Source organism: Tinamus guttatus, unplaced genomic scaffold (genome assembly GCF_059628265.1).
Source record: "Tinamus guttatus ecotype Peru unplaced genomic scaffold, ASM5962826v1 Tinamus_guttatus_pri_ptg000049l, whole genome shotgun sequence".
Taxonomy (NCBI): Eukaryota; Metazoa; Chordata; class Aves; order Tinamiformes; family Tinamidae; genus Tinamus; species Tinamus guttatus.
The window spans coordinates 33,636-51,921 of NW_028288583.1; the positions used below are offsets into that span (position 1 = coordinate 33,636).

The 18,286-nt window shown below is 48.7% G+C and overlaps 1 protein-coding gene across 1 annotated transcript; it reads left to right on the plus strand.

Moving 5' to 3' along the window:
* The first annotated feature begins 1,659 nt into the window (after positions 1–1,659).
* On the plus strand, positions 1,660–12,976 carry MAPK13 (mitogen-activated protein kinase 13). Its single transcript, XM_010210951.2, has 12 exons — positions 1,660–2,040; positions 5,551–5,680; positions 6,056–6,114; positions 7,148–7,256; positions 7,775–7,804; positions 8,185–8,232; positions 9,175–9,289; positions 9,672–9,743; positions 10,289–10,368; positions 10,846–10,924; positions 12,193–12,369; positions 12,674–12,976. Exons 1-12 carry the CDS (start codon positions 1,922–1,924, stop codon positions 12,751–12,753), a joined length of 1,098 nt encoding a protein of 365 aa, XP_010209253.2. The 5' UTR covers positions 1,660–1,921; the 3' UTR covers positions 12,754–12,976.
* Positions 12,977–18,286: the final 5,310 nt, after the last annotated feature.

An 18,286-nucleotide genomic window follows, 5' to 3' on the forward strand; every position in this document is an offset into this window, starting at 1 on the left:
CTGAGGAAACTGACCCAAATTAGATAGCTAAAATCTCCAGTTTGTGCCCTGGCCTGTCACAAAGCTGCACAGCAGCTCCTTTGAGCAGTGAGAAAGACTTTTTTTTCTTGATTGCTTTCTGTTTGTTTTCAACTTTGTTCACTGTGGTACACATCAAGAAGGGAGGAAAAATAATTAAGCAAGACATCTTATTTATTACTTTTTGGGCGGGAAAAAAACCAAAAAAAATCCATGGTATAATGCCTGAATGGGCTCACTTGTAATATTATCCTGGTTAGTAAAATTACTAAAGTTGAAGAGAATCAAATTAGAAAACGATAAACTACAACAACAAAAAGAAACTATTCCCTCAAAATCCTTCAGGTTTCTTAGTTGATTTTAAATGGATCACTTGATTTAATTCATCGTGTTACTGCCAAGGCACATGCTGGGTATTTATAGCTACTTAACTGAGCACTGATTAGCTGTGCGTGTGTGTGCAGCTAGCTGAGCAAGAGGTTGTGTTGAGCAAACACAACGGCTCATTTGTACCTTTATTTACCAGCAGTTTTTGCTGTAATGCCTCTTGCTCACAGGTGTATTTATAGAACCAAACGAATCTGCTGTTTATTTCCTCACTGCCCTATTGCTATAGCCAGGCTTTGTTTACATCTGCACATGCAAATTGGGGACTTCAGCAGCACCTTATCCCTGATTTTACTGTACCTAAACAGCAGCCCTTACAGCCGCTGCTGCTTCAAGAGCAGTGCGTGTTGGAGCAGTCACCTGTGCCCAAGTAAAACAGTTTATCTTGCAAACTGGTGTCTTCTACTTACCAGTGGTGCAGGCCCTCGTCTTGCTCCGAAGATGTGCCAAAAGGGAGAGCTTCGAGGATCCCAATGGAGCAGGGGCCGCAGGCAGGAACGAGGGCTGGGGGTGTAGAGCAGGGCTGGTCTGGCTCGTTAGGACGCAGCTGAGTCACTTCCTTCGGAAAATGCGTGGATACGCTCGAGCACAACACCTCATTCTTGTGCAGCTGGAGCAAAACACTGGAGTGATCCCTGCTGCCAGGGAAGAGGCTGCCCCGGACGGGCTGCTGGGGTTTGCTGTTCCACCGGGGGACGGAGCAGGAAACTTGTCCTTTTGTGCTGCCCTGCGAAGGGGCTAGACCTGCTGCAGGACACAGACCTGGAACGGTTCTAGCAGACCCTCGTGCCTGGGCTTTTCCGTGTTCCAGCAGCTCCGGAGCCGGCCGGCACCCTGGGACCACAGAGAGCCTCAGTCTGCGTCCACCGCCTCTGCTCTGCTGGGAAGCCAGGCCGGGAACTGAGGAGGAAGTCAGCGTGATTTCCCTGCCCTTCGGTGGATTATCTCAGCAACCGGATCAACGTCCACACGCGGTGCCCTTCCCCGCGAGCCCGGAGGAGCCCCGGGGAGCAGCACGTCCCCTCTCGTCCCGCGCTCTGCACCCAGCGTGAGGCAGATTCCTCGGCTCGCCAGGCCCTTGCTCATCCGCGTGCTCAGAGCGGTGGTTTCGGGACCCCCCGCGAGGCCGTTTCCGAGGGAGAAGCCGGAGCAGCGCGCTCGGCCGGGCTGGCCTGGGTGAGCGCCCGGGACCGCCTCATGTCCCGGCAGGAGGAGTGTCCGCGCCGGCGCCCGGCACTCCCCGCTCCTACCGGAGAGTCCGCAGACACCTGCGAAAGGTCGAGGCGGGTCTGACTGGAAACCTGATGCCTCATCCCCGCTGCGGCGGAGGCGGAGGGAGGAGCAGGACCCAGAGACATGTCCCTTCACGCTCACAACAGCTGAAAAGGCAGAAGGAGACCAGCGAGAGCCTTGGTTATTTTTACGCGCGCAGAAGGCCTCGGTGTCCCCGTCTGCCACAGAAGCCCGGCTGAATTTCGGTACTCTGGGGGGGCGTCACTCCCGCACCCGCCGGGCGATGAACATCGCGAGGAGAAGAGGATTTTCTAGGCAAGAAGTGAACAAAACCGTGTGGGAGCTGCCCAGGAGATACACGAACATCCACCCCGTGGGCTCCGGGGCCTACGGCTCCGTGTGGTGAGTGAGGGCCCTGCGGGCGCGAGGGGCGGCCCAGGGGTGTTTGAAGCACCGAGGGGGAAACCGGGAGGTTTCCATGACGTGTTTGTGGGGGTGACGGAGGTGGCTTTGTCCCCGGTGCGAGTGACACATTGTGCTTTGGGGTTGCCTGAAGAAATCAGAGTTTTCTCCTACTTGAGGCAGGCAGAGAAGGAAGAGTCTCGTCTCGTTCCTGAGCTCTCCTGTTCCTCCTCACTGGTGCCGACGGGTGGTTTGAGGGGACAGGAGGGTGCCAGGTGCAACAGGACTCGCTCGTGACATTGCCTGGGCTTTGGGAGCCACAGAGCCCCCAGGACTGCCTTGGTCTCCAGCCTATGCAAAGGGAGGAAAAAATTGTCAGTCTGACAGCAATGAAAATAATCCTCAAATAGTAGAAAACTGCTTTGAAATAGTGGGGAAGCCCTTCCCAGCACGCGTTCAGTAACAGGTCAGACACATGGTAGTTGATGCTAGTCTAGGACAGTTTTCTGACTATTCGGAGAAAAACTTGGTTAATGCAACTTCTAGTTACTGCTTCCATCTTGAACTCATAAAGCAGATGTAATTTATACCACAAAACGAGGAAAAAGAAACCATTGCAGTCCTGTGCCACATGCTCTCGGTGACTCTGCATGTGCAGGGGGGTTGGACTAAATGATCTCTAGAGCTCCTTTCCAACCTTAACAATTCCATGATTCTATGATTTTTAAAGCAGGGTCAAGTGAAAGGCTGGAGCTCCTGGCAGGCTGGTGATAACCCAGGTACAAGTGTGGTGTGAAGCCGCCATGAGCTCATGAGCTGGGCAGAGGTGCCCCTCATGCACAAAGTCAGCTCTTGCTTCCTTAGGCTGTGGTAAATCTGGGGAGATTCTGCTGACTTTTAGAAACGTAAACGCGAAGCAGCCCCTAGACGGTGTCTGAGCTCAGGGCTTGCTTCATAACGTGACCCGCAGAGCCAGAGAGCTGCGTCCCCTTTCCTGGGTCTTCTGCAAAGAATCTGCCGCTGCAGGAGTCCCCCAGCCCCAGGGCCGAAAGTCTGGGTCTGTCCCCAGCCTGCCCTTGCGTATCTGCTATTTCTGCATTGCTTTATCGTGCAAAGTGTGTTCCTGAGACACTTAGATGAGTCCAGCAAAATCAGGAAAGACTAAATTTGTTGCTTGTGATATTTCTACTGTGTTCTGCTTTTTATATTAAAAAACAAAGTTAAATAGGAAGGCTAAAAACGAAAGTAGAAAGGATGAATGAGAAGAAAAAAAGGGAAGAAAAATCCAAGTTTTCTTTATGCGCTAGGAGAAGCAAACACGGCAGATCTTTCCCTGGCGCCTTTGGCCGCCTCGGCTGCCCCTGGGGCAGGACGTGGCCCCGCTGCACGGAGCGCGTTTCCGAGCGGGAAGCTTCCCTATTGCCGCGTGGAGCCGAGCTGCTTTTGTTCTTGAGGGGTCTAGAGCAGCAGAACAACGGATTCGGGAGAGGATTCCCTGAATTCCCTCGGGAATTCTGCAATCTGTAGCATCTGGGCTCCCGGCTGGGGTAGCTCTGCAAGGAAAGTCTCGTAACGCGGCCAGCGCCGTGCCAGCGTCTGCGGGCAGAGCCGTGGGGACGCGCGTGGCCCGGGGGGTCCCGCGTTCCGTGCCAGGAGCTGCGGCCGCGGCCCCGCGAGGAGCCGGCGTGACCTCGTCTTGAGGTTGGCCTCGGCGTCATCCCGGGCTTCCACCTGCTCATTAAACCTGGGAAGAACATTGTGGGATCTCCCCGGCTGTGTCACTGGGTGAACTCTTAGCTGTGCCTTATGGCGAGGGTGAAAGTACCGCTGTTTGTGCCGGCGACTGAAACTACAGCACCCACCGTCTCCGGTGTTGACAGGCTGAGTGGTGGGGTGAGAGATCTGCCTCGTAGGCCAGGAGCTAGGAAGGGAGGAAAAAACAAATAGGAAACACGGCTTGGGCCTGCAGTAGTGTGCAGAAGCTCTTGGATTCGTTTCCCTGTATTTCCCTTGCTCCCCAGGGAGCTTCTGCACCGCCTGCTCTGTTGACACTTGCTGCAGCCCTGCTGAAACTGAGAGCTTTTCCCTTTGCTCGTCCCGTGCACTCTTCTGTCATCTCTCAGCACTCACTGCTGTAGCTATTCCAGCACTTCCTTGGCTTGTTTTCCAACTGGCTGCTTTGGCTGCATCACTTGTGCCGCCAAAGGATACGGCTGCTCTCCGCGCGCTCCGGTTAGAGCAGCTGGAAGGGACCTCGGTGGCCAAAAGCAGAGGGGTCCCGTGACACTGTCAGAGATGACGCTCACTAGGTGAGGGCTGCTGATGGGCCAGGCTCTGCAAACGCTGGTTGCTCGTGGCCGACAGCTAAAGCAAGCTGGCTAGCAGGCTTCCAAGATCTGCAGCAAGGAAGGGAACCTCTTTTCATTGGTGTCCCGGATGGAAAGCTGTGCTGAGCAGGAAATTCCAGGCTGCCCTAAGCCCAGTGAAATGCGCTGCTTGACACCGGGCACTCTGTGTTGTTATAACCTGGTGTCTTTTCCTATTTATTTCACTTATGGAAGCATAACCTTGGTGTCTGAAAGCCAAGATGTAAGACACAGACTGGCCTTACCATTGATTTCTGACAGTTTATTAGCAATGAGAATAAACGCTTTGACCTTCAGCACCTCAAGGAATCAAGTATTACCCTCCCTGTGTCTGACAGGACAGCACCAAAAGGCACACAGTGCTTATCACATTCTGAACACTTTGTTCAGAGATTTTTGATCCACGTGTGATTATTATGACCTTTAGATTAACCTCGTTTAACACAATCAGTTTTGCATTGAGAGTTATAAAAGCCAGAGCAGGGCAAGCTGAAGGGTCCTGGTTTCCAGGTCTGAGACCCCATCCCTCAGCCGTGTCTCCAGCTCCAGCTGCTGTGCTGGGTTTCCATTCCAGAACCTCAGGGTCAGACTGGGAGCTGCCGTTGCACAGAAGTGCTTGGAGCAGAATTCAGTCCTGTGCTTTCAGGAGATGTGACGTGTCCTGCCTTCGCTCCAGCAGTCTGTGCAGAAGGCGGAACCACCTTAAAAGAGAGCAGCCTCCAGGCAGAAATTGCTTTATTCCCTTATCTTTGTGAGTCACGTAAGGGGAAGAGCAGAACTATTGCTAATCCTGACCTTTAACCATTTGTGTTTCCTCCTTGCTGCTCTGTTAACACTTGCTTTAACCTGCACAAGTAAGTCAGAGCTAAAGGGCATGAAGACTGGCCACTAATAGTTTACTTGGTGTCCTGCTAGTCCCTCAAAGATCCTGGGGATGTGCCCAAGTCACACAGCAGACCTGAGTGTCCAGAACTCCTCCCCATTTCTCTACCAAAACACAATGATCACGGGACCTCTCCTTGCCTCTCCCTGGCGAAGTCCACACTTAGCTCTCCTCCAGGAGGGAACTTCTTTAGCATTGTGATAAAGTGTTGTGTAAATATATGGGCAAAGTCACAGCAGTTTTTTTATTTGTCTGTTGCAGTTCAGCCATAGACAAGAAGACAGGTGAAAAAGTGGCCATCAAGAAGCTGTGTCGCCCCTTCCAGTCGGAGACCTTTGCCAAGAGGGCGTACAGGGAGCTCATGCTGCTGAAGCACATGCAGCATGAAAACGTGGGTATTCGTTTGTCCCCATTTCCAGCAGGGGAGACCTCCTTGCTGCCCGGAGCGAGTCCTTCCCGGTGGCAGCACCCTCATTTTAACGGGGAGCTCCCTGTGTTGAGCTCGTCCATGTGGTCTTGGGGTTTGTAACGGCTCCCTGCCTATTGCGTCCAGCGGGCACCAGGCTCCAAGAAATTTGTGTGATGGGGGTTCTCTTGTATTAGTAAGAGGAAAAGTAGCTGCATGATGTAGTGAGGGGTTCTCACATTCCTCAGATAGGCTTCTGAAACGTCACACATGCATGTGCCGACGGAGAGCTGTTATAGGAGTCCTGCTTGCACAGCAAATGTTTTCCAGGGTTAAGTTTGGGCTTCTTTTATTCATCAGGTCATTGGGCTGCTTGATGTCTTCACATCTGCCTCCTCCTACCATGAATTCCAGGACTTGTAAGTTCAGAGTCTTTCATTCTGTGTTCACTTGATCTAAATTCAGTCATTAACCAAGACATTTTCAGATTTGGTATCTAGATAATGTATTATTTTGAGGCGCAGTTCTACAGGCTGATTTGGAAAGGGGCCACACTAAAGCCAGACATTCCCAAATAACAAGGGGAATCCAAAGCAAAGGTCAGCTCCAGTGACTCAAACACCCAGAACACACAAACAGATCACACATGCCCTGTCCCCAGTGGGCAGAATACATTGCACATGTACCAGCATATATAACCAAGAATCACTACGTGCCATGGGTATGTCACAGGTAGCATGATACATGCTAATGCCCTGGCAGTGTGACTGCTGAACCAAGAGGCTGCAGCCAGAATGGGAGCAGCATCATTTATCTGCCCACAGAACAATTAAACTGAGAGAATTCTAAAGATCTGATTTATTTTTTTACCTTAATTCTGCCCCTTCTTTTTGGCATTTCCCTCGGTTTTGATGGTTGAGTTGTTTCAATCCCAGTGCCTGGGCTGGGCTCGCAGCTGCTGGCTGCATGTTCAGCCAGCTGCACGGGAGGCGCCGGGCGACGCTCCGCGCGGATCCCACGGGCAGCTCACGAGCAGCCTCGGCAGGCGGGAGCAGCGGCAGAGCTGGACGGTGTCTCCTGAGGCAGGAGTAGCACAGGGATAAATTTGGGACCTAATGCAGCAGTTTTGCAAGACTCTCTTTAAAGCTGCCCAAAATATTTCAGCTGCCAGATGGTGTAAGATGGTCTGGAATATCAGTTGAGGTCTAAGGTAATTTGGGACCATTAAAGTTTCATGTCAGGTACCTAATTTGAGGGGAAGGATAAAGCAATTTTGAGAGAACATAGAAATTCCAGCATCACTGCAGGATATTTTAGCTGGTCAGGGATATAGCTACAACAGCCAGTCTTAGTTGGAGTAAGATACACAGTTGCAAAATAAGTGAGAACAAGGCTAGTCTGGTTCCTTATGTTTTTCTTCTAGACTCAGGGCCTTGTCTTACTGCCTTTTAGCTACCTGGTGATGCCCTACATGCGGACAGATTTGCAAAAGATCATGGGCCATGAATTCAGTGATGAAAAGATCCAGTACCTGGTCTACCAAATGCTGAAAGGGCTGAAGGTAGGTGGGTCTGCAGATGCTACAAGAAGGTTTGGCTTCCAGCAGAGGCAGTGACTCACCAGATCTGCTCTGGGAGTGTATCTTGTGTCACCTCTGGGCTGTATCACAACATACAACTTCTTGAACATTGTATAGGAAGATTTGTATTTTTAATGACACTCACTAATAGCAGATAATTCTTATTGAATTGTTCTTGATTTAGAGCATGTCAATCTAAACACCTGCTCTTTGACACAGCCGATCCCTTACTAAAATAATCCTGCAGTCAAAAACCTTGAGATGTTTTTCCATGATAGCAGTTGGGTCACTGACTTTTTAACAGACCTTGTTTCTCCTTTGTGGCCGTAACTTCTACTGTGGAGTTACGCACTGAGGGCCAGGGGCTTGCAGAAGATTCCAGAGATTGAGTTTTCCACAAATTCTTGTTGGTAGCTTTTGTTCTTTTTTTCTCTGATTTGGGAGAGGAAAAAAAAAAAAAAGACTTTTCTGCTAGTGATCATATTCTCTTTTTATTTCAGTACATTCATTCTGCTGGAATCATTCACCGGGTAAGTTCACGTGCGCTATTATTCCAATTTTGTTTATGTGAGAGAAACACAACTCAGTCATAAAATTAACAACATCATTTTACTAAGAGTCTCATCTTTTTCCTCTGGAGTTCTGCTTCTTTTTCCTTGCTACACCTTCCACTTGCTTATGTTTGCTGTTACCTGTGTAGTACTTTGAGGAGATGATATATTTTCTGACAAGCTGATGTTTTTAGAATGAAAACTGTTCCAGAACAAATGAAATCATTTCCATAATCTAGAGCTGTATAGTATACTCAAGATGCTGTAGTACATCATTTAAAGCAAGCTGAGATTTGACTGAGTCTCATGTTGATGGGCTGCAGGTCATGATGTCCTTATTTTGATCTTGTCTGTTTTAGGACCTGAAGCCAGGAAATCTGGCTGTGAATGAAGATTGTCAGCTAAAGGTAGGTGAAAAAGCACCACTTCACAGCTGGTAGCATGTAGCGTGTCAGGTTGCTGCTGAACATCTTTGTGAGCAGGAATCCTGGCATTCAGGCATCATTATGTTCCCTCTTGTGTCCCAAGATTGATTCAAGGTATTTCATTACACGCTGGTTGAAGTCAGTGGGAAATACCCACGTGCTTATGTAACTTGCTGAATCAGGGCCCAAGACTCGGAATGAACATCCTGTCACTGCAATTCCTGCTCTGCTGAAGTTCGTCATGACTTCCTAAATAAATTCAGTACTGCTGAGCAATACTTGCATTAGGCGAATGATCCCTGAAGGACAGCTCAACTCAAGCACAGTTACCCCTTGGTCCTTGCTGACTCGAAACGGGATGGGTGTGATTCGAAGCCAAGTTATTTTCCACGCTGTTCTACAGGGAGTGCTTGGAGCCGTGCTGACCCAGCAGCGTTCTGTAACGCGTGCTCCAGGGAGTGGCTCTGCTGCCCGTAAAGGCTGGGTCACGCCGTGCCCTCTGCGTGTCGAGGGCGAGCTCATCCCCGCCAGCTGCAGGGTGTTTTTGTAGGCATGGTGACTCGTGTTGGCCTGGGAGCAGCCTTGGCCTCCGGGTTATAGAAGAACTCAATGAAAAAAAAATATAATGGACTTGAAACTTGAGTTTCAAGAAGGGAAGTGACAAGCTCGGAAGCACGCAACACAGATCCCTTTCCTCAGGGTCTTCGCACGATAACTGGTTTTGCAGCCTGCTTACAATTTGCAGTGGAATTAGGACAAACCTGTTAATTCTTTGAGCCATCCTGTGGGTGGCTGTGCTCTAGTAAGAGCTTCATCATTATCTGATTGGATTGGGTTCATTTCCTCATAGAAGTAGATTCTCACTTGCCTGTCGGATTTCTCTTTCCTGCCCTTCCTTTTTCCTTTTCCTTTGGCAACCTGCAGATTTTAGACTTTGGCTTGGCAAGGCACGCGGATGCTGAAATGACAGGCTACGTGGTGACGCGCTGGTACAGAGCACCAGAAGTCATTCTCAACTGGATGCATTACAACCAGACAGGTGAGTCGTGTTGCTCCAGCCATGTGACACTCTGGTGACAAGCCCAAAGGCCCCTGTCACGCCTGGGTCAAATCTCACGTAATCCTCCAGGTGGTTTTGTTCTTGCTCATCACGGTCTCTCCCTGCGCAGAGCTGGGCACCTCCAAAGCTGGAGCCTGTGGGAAAAGATGAAGGCAGCGACTGCAGTAGCATAGAAAGAACAGCGGAGGGTGGAAAAGGAGAGGGAAATTGAAATTGGTGCCTTGTGCAAACCTAAAAAGCAGGAGACAGCCCCAGCAATCATTTCTTCCTTCGAGTTTGTGTCATCCAGCAATCATTTCTTCCTTCGAGTTTGTGTCATTCTTTTCATTTTTTTTTCTTTCTCTTGTTTCTCCCTAAACAGTGGATATCTGGTCTATTGGCTGTATCATGGCAGAAATGCTGACCGGGAAACCGTTTTTTAAAGGAAAAGATTGTATCCTTTCAAATGGAACCTGTTCCCTGGGTGGGAGGGCTACATGTGAAATGCTCTTACAAATATGAACCTACCTAGCAAAATGGGCATAGGTCTGGTTTGCTGGTGACAGTCCCAGGGGATTAGTGGTGTCTTTTGGGTGAGGGGAACAGTGGAAGGGCTGAGCCACCTGAAAACACCTCGGTGCTGGCTGTGCACACCTCGCATCACGGAGCGGACCCTGCGCAGCCACAGCTCCATCCCCAGCCCTCGCACAGGGAGATCCCCAAGCCTGTGCAGCACGTTCGTGCCAGCAGAATTCTGCATTGATGAAGTTGTGCCACAAATTTAATCCCTTTGTGGACAGATTGTCTCTCGGGGACAGGAGGTCTCGGAGTATTTTTGCCAGTGTAGTGAGTCTCTGCATATGAGTCTCTCTGGGGGTTCATATCACAACCTACTAGTAGCTCTAAAAGCTCCTTGGGCCTTCGTGGACAGGGTATCGAGCTGTTGACCGGGGTCTGGGGCCTGCTCCTACATCGGTGACCTTTAACACAGCCTTCCAGACCTGGATCAGCTGACTCAGATCCTGAAAGTAACAGGGTATCCTGGAGAAGATTTTGTGGAGAAGCTGGAAGACAAAGCGGTAAGGAAGTGCGCCGTGCCGGTTATTCAGGGGCCTGGTGGAGAGAGGGTGGCTGCAAAACGTCCTTGAGATGGGAGGGATGTTGCTTTTAAAGCAGTCATTTGAAAGGAGACTCTTTCCCTGCTGCTGAGGAAGCTGTTTCTCTTCAGCAGAGGCACAGCTGATGTATTTGACTTCATGTTTCATGTGGTGCTTTGAGAACAGGTGTGGATGGTGGGGTCTGGAAGTGCAGGCTCTGGGTAAAGGGTGTCCTGGCACCTCCCTCCTCTATCTTCCATCTGGCTGTTTCTACAAGGGAATATTTCTGGATCTCAAAGAACTGATAAAAACAGTTCCTCACAGTGAAGTGTGGCCTCCAGGATAACTTGTTCTTGTCATTGCTCATCGAGGCCTAAACTAAAAGCTCTGTTTTGCAGCCCCCTTTGCACTTACTGACTTGCTGTAACTGTGTGTGCTGTGCTTTCCCCTTTCTTTTAGGCTAAAAGTTATATCAAGTCGCTTCCAAAAATTCCCAAGAAGGACTTGTCTGTGCTTTTCCCCAAAGCCAATCCTCAGGGTAAGTCATCTTCAGTATTTCTCACAGATTTTTACTGCTGGAAATAAGGTAGGCTGAACACCACAGCTGCAATTTTCTTTCTCTTCCTTCTCATCACTTGATGCTACTTGCATAATCCTGTGCATCAGGATAGTCCTCCCCAGGGCAACTCTGTGCAAGTAAAAGCAAAACAGTTCTTTATCCTCTAGGAGATAAAGTAGCATGACAATAGCCATGTTCTGCTGTTCTTGGCTGTTTCTTTTTTTAATCATTTTAAACTGGCATGCCCTGTAACATAGAGCATTTTAGGAAAAGGTAAACTTTTGACTCTTGCATCAACCAGCTAGAACAGAGCAAGTGATACGTAACAGGATGTCTAGGTGGGAAGGTGCAAATTCTGGGACTAGGAACGTCGGTGTCATCTTATAACACTTTCAGCTCCATTCGTGAGGATGAATTTTGGCTAATACCAGTTCCAAGCTTATTGCTTGCAGCCAAACAGGTGATATTGCCATTGGTAACATTCAAATGAACAAACCTGCTCATTTTTTTCCTTATCATTTCCCATCCCTGGTTCCAAACCACCACAAATTTTGGTAGAGAGACAAAAAAGTTCCACAGTCCATTCACGTATTCTTTTTTTCCCCTTGTGGGAAGAGTACAGCTTAGACCTGTGTGTGTTACACACCTGTACTTTTTTGATATTTAACAGGCAGTTGAAATGTACAATTTGCAGGGTAAAAATCGATCTCCTCCAAGTAGCTCTTTCCCTAGGCAGCTTATAGATGTGAGTGAGAAAAACATTTCTAAAAGCCAAGAGGAAGAAAAGATCAAGCTGTTAAAACCGAGGTGGGGAAAGGGCTGACAGACTGGTTGGTATCAGAGTTTCCTGCCTTCCTGTTTACTGGGGAGGTATAGATTTCTTTATAGATTGCTCACGTTAAGACCACTGAGTTACAAGGGTCAGAGTGAAAGCAAATGATTAAAACTGAAAATATCTATCTTGAAAGCCTGCTGGCTTTGTTCTTGCAGCTCCATCCTTGCAGCAAGGCCTATTCGGGATGAAGCTGTTATTTCTGCCTGCTTTGCACCGTAGTCAGAGCCAGCCTTCTGTTTGCTAAAAGCTTTTTGGTGGATTTTGCATCCTGACTAATGGGAATTGCAGTGTTATTTGGCCAGGTTGAAGGATCTGTTTCGTTTGCACAGCTGCTGTCACTTTGGGGGATTCATGCACGGGGTAGCTGTTCTCCACTGCATCTGCTTAGCAATGTTGCTGTCTCCTCCTACAGCAGTGGACCTGCTCGACAAGATGTTGCAGCTAGATGTGGGGAAGCGCCTTACGGCCACGGAAGCTTTGGCTCACCCCTATTTTGATCAGTTCCGAGACGTTGAGGAGGAGACAGAAGCCCAACAGTCCTACGATGATTCTTTGGAACATGAGAAACTTTCAATAGATGAGTGGAGAAGTAAGAAGTTTATCTTTGGGGTTCCCAGCATCCTGTCCCTGCCTAGCATGGGACTTTCCTGCCTCTTCTTTTCTGTTTCCTGTGCACACACTGGTTTTACTGCCATGCCCCAGCAGGGAACAGTGTGGCTCTCTCTTTCCTTACCCTTGTCTTTCTCTTCCTCCCAGCTTACGCCTGTCACATCCTTTCCGCTGAATGCTTCCTCTTAGCACATGTAATGATCAAAGCTTCAGGTGTGTCCTCTGAAAACAAATGTCAACAATTTGGTAGTGATATTCATGATTATTTTGTTCTGTTTTTCAAGAGCACATTTACAAGGAGATCTTGTCCTTCAGTCCGATTGCACGGAAGGACTCAAAGAGGCGAAGTGGAATGTCATTATAGCAGTGAAGCAGCTGTGACTGGAATACATTTCTGGTGCTGGATGACAGATGGGATTTGCACCGCACTGCCTTACTCTTAGTCATCTTTGGCCTGTAGAACTTCCTTGCATGTCAACACAGGGATGACACCATGTTGTGGCACCGGACTTTGCTTTAACAGAGAGGACTGCAACCCAAACGTTTTTCAATGCTAAAGATAAATATACTCTTGTCAAAACTCCAAATGGGAGATTTCTACTCAGTGTTTCTTGTTTACATACTCATCCACTTGAGAAATTACAGGGGTCACTGATTCTTTCTTCTTACTCTTTCCTTCTTACTCTTTCCCACTTTCATACATTTGTAGACTTCATATACCAAGGAGCAGGTTATAGTGCAGGGGTCCTGCTTGCCCTCACCAGGGCCTCTTCCTTTATCCTTGGCCTGCTTCCTCCAACGGTTCCTTTCAGCTGGGCTTATCTCTCCGCACGCTCCTCTGCCTGGCGTTATCCCTGCCGCCGGCTTCCTTATCGCGCAGCAGCCTTGTGTTTTGTCCCGCAGTCCTGTGACCTGTCCCCTTATGTTCTCGTTCCCTCCACTTTGAGGGATCGGTTACACTAGGGATCCTCTGCTTCTGTCGCCTTAAAGGATTGTTCTTTCCTCAGTATGAAGGGACGTTTAATCTGAGCATTTGGAAATATATTAATAGTAAGATGCCAATCCTAGGGCTTTGCTCCCAAAGTAACAAAAAATAAAATCATACATTAGAGAAAAAGAGCGCATGAAAATGTTGCAGGAACATGAGCCCCTTCCATGGAAGTGTCCTGGAGACAGCAAGCGTGAGGCTCCTGACAGGGACGTGCCCAGGTCTGTCTACATGGATGTAGATCTGCTCTCGACCTGCAGTTTTTTCCTGCAGTTGCAGACACTGCCACGGGAGCTGTGTGGTTACCAACGTGCTGTACACAGTATTTGATCTAGCTTCAAACTAACCAGCTTGCTACTAATCTGCACAGTAGCAAGGAGCTCAGCATGGGCTAGCCTGAATATTTACGCAAGATCCTCACAAGCTTTTGCAACCTGTGGCGAATCTGGTATTTCTGCAGATCCACAGCTGCTTGATACAGGCACAGGATGGTTCCAAGCGAAGCAGGTTTACGGTAACACCTTTGCACTGCAGCACAAGGATCTCCTAAACTGGTAGCTGCCCTGTGATGGCCAGGCAGATAGAGCCAGTGGTTCCAAAGCCCGCCCCAAGGTGCGTGGGCCGTGCAGGACGTACAGCTGTACAGCAGGGTTTGTTGCATGTCTGAGCTTGGTTATACGTGCAACATCTCTCAACTCTTCGCCCCTTCGGTGGCAGCCTTGGAAGCTGCTGATTCACTTTGGTTGAGGCAGGACGTGTGTTTTCACTATCGTCTCTGCAGGCCTTTTCTTTGCCTGTGTTTTCTGTTTCCACTGTACAGACCTCAAATAAGGGAAAATTGCAACCTCACCAGGCTTCTCGGAGCTCTGATCTGCGCGGGGTGATGCTGTATTTACCGGCTGTCTCTTGGCTGCAGTTCAGCCTACGGTGACTGCAGCTTTTTGGCAGGATGCTGCAGATGTTCTCCTGCTGCAGCTGCCCAGATGCTCCACGCTGGGGAGATGGGCTTTTCCTTGGCTTCTCTGGGCATGTCCTCGGGCAAGGACAGCAAGTGCAGGGAGTTGTGACATCCCCTGAGTTCCCTTGAAATTCAATGTCTTTGCCACAGAGTATCCAAAAAGCTGGGCAAGTGACAGTGCAGCTGGTTACACCTTGAAGAGCTATAACTTTAGGAGCCAAAGGGACCACCCTTCTTCCTACCCTGATGCAGAATGTATTTTCCTGGAATAGTGGGAGAGAGAAGTTACATCATCAAAGAACAGTTGAAACAATGTTTTTTTCTTGAACCTGCCGTGTGACTCGGCTGCTGTGTGCACTGCATCATCTTTAGCAGAGGTCTGAGAGGAGTTCTGCTCCTACATGCAGCTTCCTCCGCCGTGATAACACGTGCCTTGGTGTTTCGGCGCTGGAGACTCACTGCCCGCTGCGTTTTCCTGGCTCTTGACGAGCGTGCGGAGCGTGAGGACTGCGGGTGCCTGCACATGTGTCTGCGTTTGATGCAGGCTGCCAAACAGGAACTCAAATGCCAGATGGTAGGAAAGGGAGTGGATCGATAGTGGAGAGACAGTGTCCCTTTGTAAAGACTGTAGTGGTGTCTCTAGAGTACTTAAAAACACTTTTCCTCAAGAAGAAGGAACTAATTGCAGTGAAAGAAGAAGTTCAGATTCACATTCTATGAAAGGTACTTGAAAAAAATGCCTACTTGACAGAATCGGTGACTCAGGCCAAGGCTTAAAATACTTCAGAATCAGCACAAGAAACAGGGGGTGTGTGTGACCTTGACAGATACTATTAGTCAAAGGCAGGAGGGCTGTTGTGCCCAGGGGCAGGTGCTCCATTAGGTGACCCTGCTGACACAGTAAGTGCTGCACATTCCTTGTGATGGCTCTTCCCCCTTGTGCAGTTCACACACACTTAAGGACAGAATTAGGTGATAAAAATCACTCAGGCACTAAGTGACTATGCCAATTCCCATGAATTGTCACAAACAAGAAGCATGTCTGCTGTGTTTGTATTAAGGATGTATGATAAAAAATTATATAAATACTAATTCTTTGTGCATGTGCACATCTTTTCACTTTTCCATGTTTCAATCCTACCTAAGCTATTGGGAAAGGGCTCCTAATCCTCCGCAGGTTCCCCAGGATCATGGGTCAGCTGGTAAAGTGATTATGGCTCCCATTTTCCTACTAAGAGAAAGGAGATGAAAGATTCAGTAAAGAGAAAAACGGCCAGTATTAATTCATTCCTTCCTCCAAATGGACAAATACTCCCTGCAATAATTGCAGTTATGTTCAGGGCTGTCGGCATCACTACACTCCATTTCCAAATGAATGTGGTAGTTGGGATATTTTTCCTCAATTCTCTCTACAAGGCAATTTTCTGAGCACATGGGTTTATGCAGCTTAATAATGCAATGTTCAGCTAATGCTGCTTGAGAATTGATTCAGTCAACATTTTGGATGACTGATAAATCCTTTTCTGTTGGATTTGCTCTATTAGATAATAATGAAAGGTTAGTATATATCTTTAAGCCCCATTCATTTTTAGTTGAATGAAGATGATTAAACTTCTCTTAGCTACGTGTAATTGGGAAAATAAAAGTCATTCTGCTATCAAATGTGATTTCAGATCTTTCTTCAGAACGCTTTGTTTTTAAAAAGCTTTTCAAGACAATGAGACACATGCTGAGATTTAAAAAGGATGTGCTGAGCACACTGTCACTTTGTGACACTGCTGCGTGTGTCATCCCCGAGGAAGTCAGGGGGACTGGGCAGGGCTATAGATACTGCACCCAAAAGTAGGACTTTAGAAAGGGCAACTTGCAAATCTGACTGAAATTGACTGTGGCTCAGATTAATCACTTTTAGATATCAGGCATTTAACCTTTAATGTGCTCAGGTCAATTTTAGCAGTGGTGTTTTCTAACAATTCTGGAGCAAGCGGCTACAGACCAAACAGCCAAATATATTCCTATTGCAAGATAAACACCTCCATATCCATTGTGAGTTCTACTTAATTAACACACAAGTAAAGGTCAGCTTGGAATTCCAAATTATGATTTTCTCCCCTTTCAAGTGGAAACATATACTTGAATAAAGATGAAGAAAATTATGATTGAAGATGCACCACTCTGAAATGTCTTGCCTGCTGCTTTCAGTTGAAGTTACATTCCTGGTTTTGAGCTTGCACCCGTTAAAGAGAGAAGAAATTGAATTAAGTTGTGCCTCTGGGAGTTAAGTTCGGAATGTTTTAATGTTTTGTTTTCCAATAACACATCAGTTCCACAACTCTATTAAAGAATAAATGATGGATAACTTGTTCTGGTGTTGTAACGTACGGCCCTTGATACTGAGATGTCTGTACATACTTCACTCTGCACAAGTCATCCTGCTGAGCTTAATTGGGCTATTCACATGCTTGACGCTAAGCATGCATGCATCTTTACAAGACTGGGACCTAATGTGATTATAATAAGCCCATTTCAGTGCAAAGCTAAGAGTACAAAGAGCTTCAAAACTGAGGTCAAAATGAAAGAGTTTGTACAAGTTATAGTAATATTTTTTTTTAAAAAAAGGGGGCAGACACCAAAAATACTGGAGAGGAAAAAAACAACACAGGAAAGCCCTTTGTTGAAATCAGGTTCTCAGATAAATGAGTTACAGAGTGAAATTACTCATCACAGCTCTTGAAATGATTTTACTGTTTAACTGTCCTGCCACCATGAGCTCTGCTGTTCAAACACCTAGTTTATACAGTCCTGCTAGGACTGTGATACTGCTCTTGTGGGATTTTTGCTGGAAGTGGTTGGGATCCTAGAGAAATCAATGAGAGTACAGGGACTTTTATTCCTCTGTAGCCGATAAGATTGTTTTTCATGCAGGACAAAAATATGATTAATATACATTTTCTACTTCTGATGTATTAGCGCTAGCTCCTTTAAAAAGTGCAAACCAAAAGGATTAGTTAAAGGTTGACATGTTAAATCTGTCACATCCCAACATTCACCATTAAGACGCTTTCCCGGGGTGTCAGGGCTTCAACAAGCTCCCGTCCAACTTCAGCACTTTGCAAAACCGACTTGTCCCACATCACTCAGCTGCTCCCAGCCTATGATAAAAAAACAAAAATCCATAGCTGGCCTGTAAATGGGGAAAACAACAGTGTATTTTTTTCATTTTTGCCTTTGAAAACAATTCAGTGAGTTCTATAAATTCAGGCAAGGATTATGCAACCCGCCGCAGGATCGCGAGTGGGAGGCGAGCGCACACAGGCACAGGCTCTATAAAAAATACGCGTAGGCGCCCGTGCAGCTCCCAGCTCCTTCACCCTGCTGCAAACCCTCCACCCGCGACACCCCCATGCGCTTGGGGGCCGCTTGGACCCCAAATGGGACAAATAAACACGGATCCCCCAGGGCTGGCCGCATGGCCTTGGTTTGGGGGTAGGGTGCAGGGGATGAGCCTTGGGGGGTGCAGAGGAGCCGGGGGGTCCTGCACGTTTTTGGGGGCCGCAACGCCTCAAAGAGAGGGGGGCTCCCTAGTGACACCGGGGGACACTGAGAGGGACAGGGGCGCCCCCCCCCCCCCCGGCCATGCCCGGGCCCCCGGGTCGGACGATACCCCCGGAGCCTCCCGCCCGTGTCGGAAGGGAGCGGGAAGGGGCGGGCGGTCCCTGCGGGGGGCAACGCGGCAGCCCCCTCCCCCGCCGGCCGCCGCCTCCGCCCGGCCGGGCTGCGCGGCCGCCGCCGCCTCCATCTTGTGCGTGTGTCCCCTGCCCCCCCTTCTCCACACAGCGGCGGGAGCGAGCGGGGCCCCGGGAGGGGAAGGGGGGGTGGGGGGGGGGGGCGCGGAGCGGCACCGGGGCCGGAGCGGCGGCAGCGCCATGAGGAGGCGGCGCTGAGGAGGCG

Bases quoted from the DNA above. Each gene is read 5' to 3' on its own strand.
- MAPK13 (XM_010210951.2), top strand. From the start codon at position 1,922: ATGAACATCGCGAGGAGAAGAGGATTTTCTAGGCAAGAAGTGAACAAA. The intron at 2,041-5,550 runs GTGAGTGAGGGC...TGTCTGTTGCAG, and splicing joins GGGGCCTACGGCTCCGTGTG to TTCAGCCATAGACAAGAAGA. The intron at 12,370-12,673 runs GTAAGAAGTTTA...CTGTTTTTCAAG, and splicing joins TTCAATAGATGAGTGGAGAA to AGCACATTTACAAGGAGATC.